Source organism: Bison bison, unplaced genomic scaffold, assembly GCF_000754665.1.
Source record: "Bison bison bison isolate TAMUID 2011002044 unplaced genomic scaffold, Bison_UMD1.0 scf7180017864056, whole genome shotgun sequence".
NCBI lineage: Eukaryota > Metazoa > Chordata > Mammalia > Artiodactyla > Bovidae > Bison > Bison bison.
This window is the reverse complement of record NW_011494628.1, coordinates 1,556,676-1,561,675: the sequence shown is the minus strand read 5'-3', so window position 1 is coordinate 1,561,675 and position 5,000 is coordinate 1,556,676. Positions and strand designations below refer to the sequence as shown.

The following is a 5,000-nucleotide window of genomic DNA, read 5'->3' as shown; positions in this document are numbered from 1 at the left end:
CTACAGTTTGGGGGGTTAAGTGGAGTGATGTGCTAAGTGGAAGTGCAAAGATGCAGGGGTTTTCATCTGCCAGCCTTTGTCTTCTGGTTGGAGAATTAAACCTATTTATGTTTAAGGTAATTATCAATGTGTATGATCTTATTACCATTTAAAAAGACACAGTTTCTTGATTACAAAGACTTTTAACCAAACAAATTCATGACCCACCTCATGTTTTAAATCTATCGTGAAGTCAGATTTCAGGGATTCACTCTTTAATCTCTTTGTAAGCCTAGAAAATAAGAGATAATGTGAGGTTTTTTAAAAACCAAAACAGGCATCAAACAAGAATAATACATTCTTGAGACTTTCTAATATTTGAAAACAAAAGTAGAAATTTTAAGGTAAAAGTAAGACTTTCATTTCCTTAAAGCAAAGGACTATGGAAACAGAATTATTTGTGCACCAGGAAATGAAGGTAAGACCTGTTGCAAACATAGGTTTCACTGTATGAACACCTGGAAAGTAACATAAAACACAATACGACACAATAATGGCTTTCAAAAAGCCATCAAGTGTGTGAACTCTTGATAATCCTTGACTGAATACAGAAAGGGAAAGCAAAGAAGCTTGCACGACAAGGAAACACAAGTTGCTGCGTTTCAGTCTCCTGTTTTTAATGACCCTAATGAGCTACAGTTTGTGGAGTTTTCAGGGGGAGAGAGCAGATGGTTTCAGGAAAGAATAACAGTTTCAAGTTATTTTCTTGCTTCAAAAAATTATTAATGGCTCTTTTCAACACAGAATAATGCCCCAAACCCCACCAGGTTCTAGAATCCCTGGCTCCTCAGCACCCTCCTGCCACCCCCAGAGCACACCCCTGGCCCAGTTCACCCCGACCCAACCTTCGCCTGGCAGCCTTTTCTTTAAGACCAAATTCAAGGGCTTCCAGACTTCCCCTCAAGACTAAACAGAAGCTTCCTCTGCTCCCAGAGTGGGAAGCACAGCCCATTGATCCATCACACACAGCAGCCCCACAACACCCTCTACACGGCTCCTGCTGTGCACCCCAACGCAGCCCACTGCCCCCTGAACCCAGTGCTCAGTGAGCAGCCTGGATGGGTGAGAGCAAATACCAGTGTGTTCCTTGATTCCAAGCTGAGAGAGAGAATTACACACTTACCAAGACCACTCAGATGCCACATGGTTCTATGCTTGTTACAGGACTAGAGGCAGGACCCCTCATTTCAACTACAAACCTCCTAATAAATATTCCCTGGTGGCTCAGATGATAAAGAATCTGCCTATAACACACGAGACCCGGGCTCGATCCCTGGTTCGGGAAGATCCCCTGGAGGAGGGCATGGCAACCCACTCCGGTATTCTTGCCTGGAAAATCCCATGGACAGAGGAGCCTGGCGGGCTACAGTCCATGAAGTCGCAAAGAGTTGGACATGACTAAGCGACTAACACTTTCACCTAATAAATATTTTAACTGCAAAGAAATCACAGTGATTTTAAAAAGAAAAGTAGTAACAAATTTCCAAAGTCCTTACTGAGTTTTCAGCCTGGCTGAAGCACAAATATTTCTTTTTTAAGAAATTTTATTTTAACTGGAGGATAAATATAATATTGTGCTAGTTTTTGCCATGTATCAACATGAATTGGCCACAGGCATACATGTGTCCCCTCAATCCTGAACCCCCCCACCTCCCTCCCCACCGCATCCCTCTGGGCTGTCACAGGGCACAGGCTTTAGATGCCCTGTGTCATACAGAGATAAAGGAGGAAGACACAGGTTGTAATTTACGTTTAGTTATAAAGCACTGGTTTTTACGGCTGATACGAATGTGGCTTGACGGCCGACAGCCCTAAAAAAGCCCGAAAGAATCTCTGTCACATTCCTGCTGGATATCTGCGCACGGACCATGAGCAGGAGTGGGTGAGGATGTTACATAAAGAGACTGCATTCTCAGTACATTTCTGATATATATTAAGAGGAAAAAACCTGCCCTGGCACGGAATCTTGCCCAGCTCGAATTCTGCTTGGTTGGAGCCAGTTTTTATAAATAAACTCTTTCAAGTTAACTTTGGAATCTGGACTCATGACAAGTGCCTTCAAAATCTGATCAGACCATATTCAGACTCCAAAGACCAAAAACAAGTCATACCTGAGCTTACCGCCACAGGCAAGAAACAGGGGCTGTGATCAGATGCCAATGTCAGACGGCCATGCCACCCCTGCCCCTTAATAAACACCTCTGAACTGCCACCCTAAACAGGCTCTCTACTCCTGACTTTCCAAGTTTCTTTCTCATTCAGTTCTTGTACATTTTCCTTTGAGGAAAACCAGAGAAGGACAGAAAGCGACAGCCACTGAGAGACTCTCTTTAAGATGAGCACTGATTGACTGGAGACAGATCAGTGTGTACGCTGGCATCTGTAAGTGGCTGCCTTTAGCAACCCATGGACTCTGCCAGAACCAGTGATGGTTAATCAATATCATGAACTTCCCCTGGATGAGTCATCCGCATGGGATGCTCGCAGCCTAACGCAGTCATCTCGCAAAGGAGTCCCAGCTCTAAACGTGCGCAGGGGGAATTCACCTAACTGAAGAGGCAAGTCCCAGCGATGGGGCCCAGGTGTCATTCTTCTACACACAACCAAGGGCTATACTCGAGGGCTTTTCAAATGCGAATTTCAGGAACCAGCAAGGCCAGAAATCCCAATTATTTCATGAAAATATTTCTTCATTAAATATTCAGTTACCGGCAAATAAGACATTCGACATTCAGCTTTCAGTTCTAAGCATACAAGAAGCTAGACTGGAAACCTGCAACAAACGGCGAACCCCTCAATCCTGTATTAGGAAAACTTCCTTCCTACTGACTTTTCTAATTCCACTTGTGAGATAGTCAGCAGAGTAAGATATTGGAGGAAATCAAGATAAGGTTTGCAGGTAGAAAAACAACAGAAGAAACCAGTAACTGTGTTCTGTAGTAACACTTATTTGAAGAAATCACCTTATTGAAAATTAACAAGCATTTATCCAAAAATGCAATTTTTAAAAATTGATGTTAGGGTTAGGAGAACACATTAGATGGATCACCGGAAACATTGGAAAGTGTTAATTCAACATTCACTAATGCAAAGAACTGACTCACCAGTAAAGACCCTGAATGCTGGGAAAGACTGAAGACAGGAGGAGAAGGGGACAACAGAGGATGAGATGGTTGGATGGCATCACCGACTTGATGGACATGAGTTTGAGCAAGCTCCGGGAGTTGGTGATGGACGGGGAAGCCTGGCCTGCTGCAGTCCATGGGGTCACAAAGAGTCAGACACGACTGAGCAAATGACTCAACTGATGCAGAGTATATTTCCAGTGAGGAAGCATTTCTGATGAGAAAGCTTAAGAAAGTGAGTATCATGAGATGTTTTAAGTAACCAGTTTCTCTGGTGACTTGAGTAGAAGAAATGACAAAATGTGGTCCACTGGAGAAGGGAATGGCAAACCACTTCAGTATTCTTACCTTGAGAACCTCGTGAACAGTATGAAAAGGCAAAAAGATAGGACACTGAAAGATGAACTCCCCAGGACGGTAGGTGCCCAATATGCTACTAGAGATCAGTGAAGAAATAACTCCAGAAAGAATGAAGAGACGGAGCCAAAGCAAAAACAACACTCAGTTACGGATGTGACTGGTGATAGAAGCAAGATCCAATGCTGTAAAGAACAATATTGCTATAGGAACCTGGAATGTTACATCCACAAATCAAGACAAATTGGAAGCGATCAAACAGATGGCAAGAGTAAACGTTGACTTTTTAAGAATCAGCAAACTAAAATGGACTGGAATGGGTGAATTTAACTCAGATGACCATTATATCTACTACCATGGACAAGAATCCCTTAGAAGAAATGGAGTAGCCATCATAGTCAACAACAGTCCAAAATGCAGTATTTGGATGCAGTCTCAAAAACAACAGAATGATCTCTGTTCGTTTCCAAGGCAAACCATTCAGTATCACGGTAATCCAAGTCTATGCCCCAACCAGTAACGCTGAAGAAGCTGAAGTTGAACAGTTCTATGTAGACCTACAAGACCTTCTAGAATTAACACCCAAAAAAGATGTCCTTTTCATTATAGGGGACTGGAATGAAAAAGTAGGAAATCAAGAAACTCCTGGAGTAACAGGCAAACTTGGCCTTGGTGTACAGAATGAAGCAGGGCAAAGGCTAATAGAGTTCTGCCAAGAGAACGGACTGGTCATAGCAAACACCCTCTTCCAACAACACAAGAGAAGACTCTACACATGGACATCACCAGATGGTTGACACCAAAATTAGATTGATTATTTTCTTTGCAGCCAAAGAAGGAGAAGCTCTATACAGTCAGCAAAAACAAGACTGGAAGCTGATTGTGGCTCAGATCATGAACTCCTTATTGCTAAATTCAGACTTAAATTGAAGAAAGTAGGGAAAACCACTAGACCATTCAGATATGACCTAAATCGAATCCCTTATGCTTATACAGTAGAAGTGAGAAATAGATTTAAGGGATTAGATCTGATAGACACAGTCCCTGATAAACTATGGATGGAGGTTCATGACATCATACAGGAGGCAGGAATCAAGACCATCCCCTAGAAAAAGAAATGCAAAAATGGCTGTCTGGGGAGGCCTTACAAATAGCTGTGAAAAGAAGAGAAGCCAAAAGCAAAGGTGAAAAGGAAAGATATACCCATTTGAATGTAGAGTTCCAAAGAACAGCAAGGAGAGATAAGGCCTTCCTCAGTGATCGGTGCAAAGAAATAGAGGGAAAAAAATAGAATGAGAAAGACTAGAGATCTCTTCAAGAAAATTAGAGATACCAAGGGAACATGTCATGCAAAGATGGGCTCAATAAAGGACAGAAATGGTATGGACCTAACAGAAGCAGAAGATACTAAGAAGAGGTGGCAAGAATACACAGAAGAACTGTACAAAAAAGATCTTCACGACCCAGATAATCACGATG

At 42.4% G+C, this 5,000-nt stretch overlaps 1 protein-coding gene across 1 annotated transcript in view; it reads right to left on the bottom strand.

The window, feature by feature from the left end:
• Positions 1-5,000, bottom strand: part of B3GALTL (beta 1,3-galactosyltransferase-like) — a 100,907-nt gene that overhangs the window by 47,984 nt on the left and 47,923 nt on the right. The window contains exon 7 of the mRNA XM_010835910.1: positions 208-271. Coding sequence (XP_010834212.1) covers positions 208-271 — 64 coding nt within the window. The remainder of the gene's footprint in view (positions 1-207; positions 272-5,000) is intronic.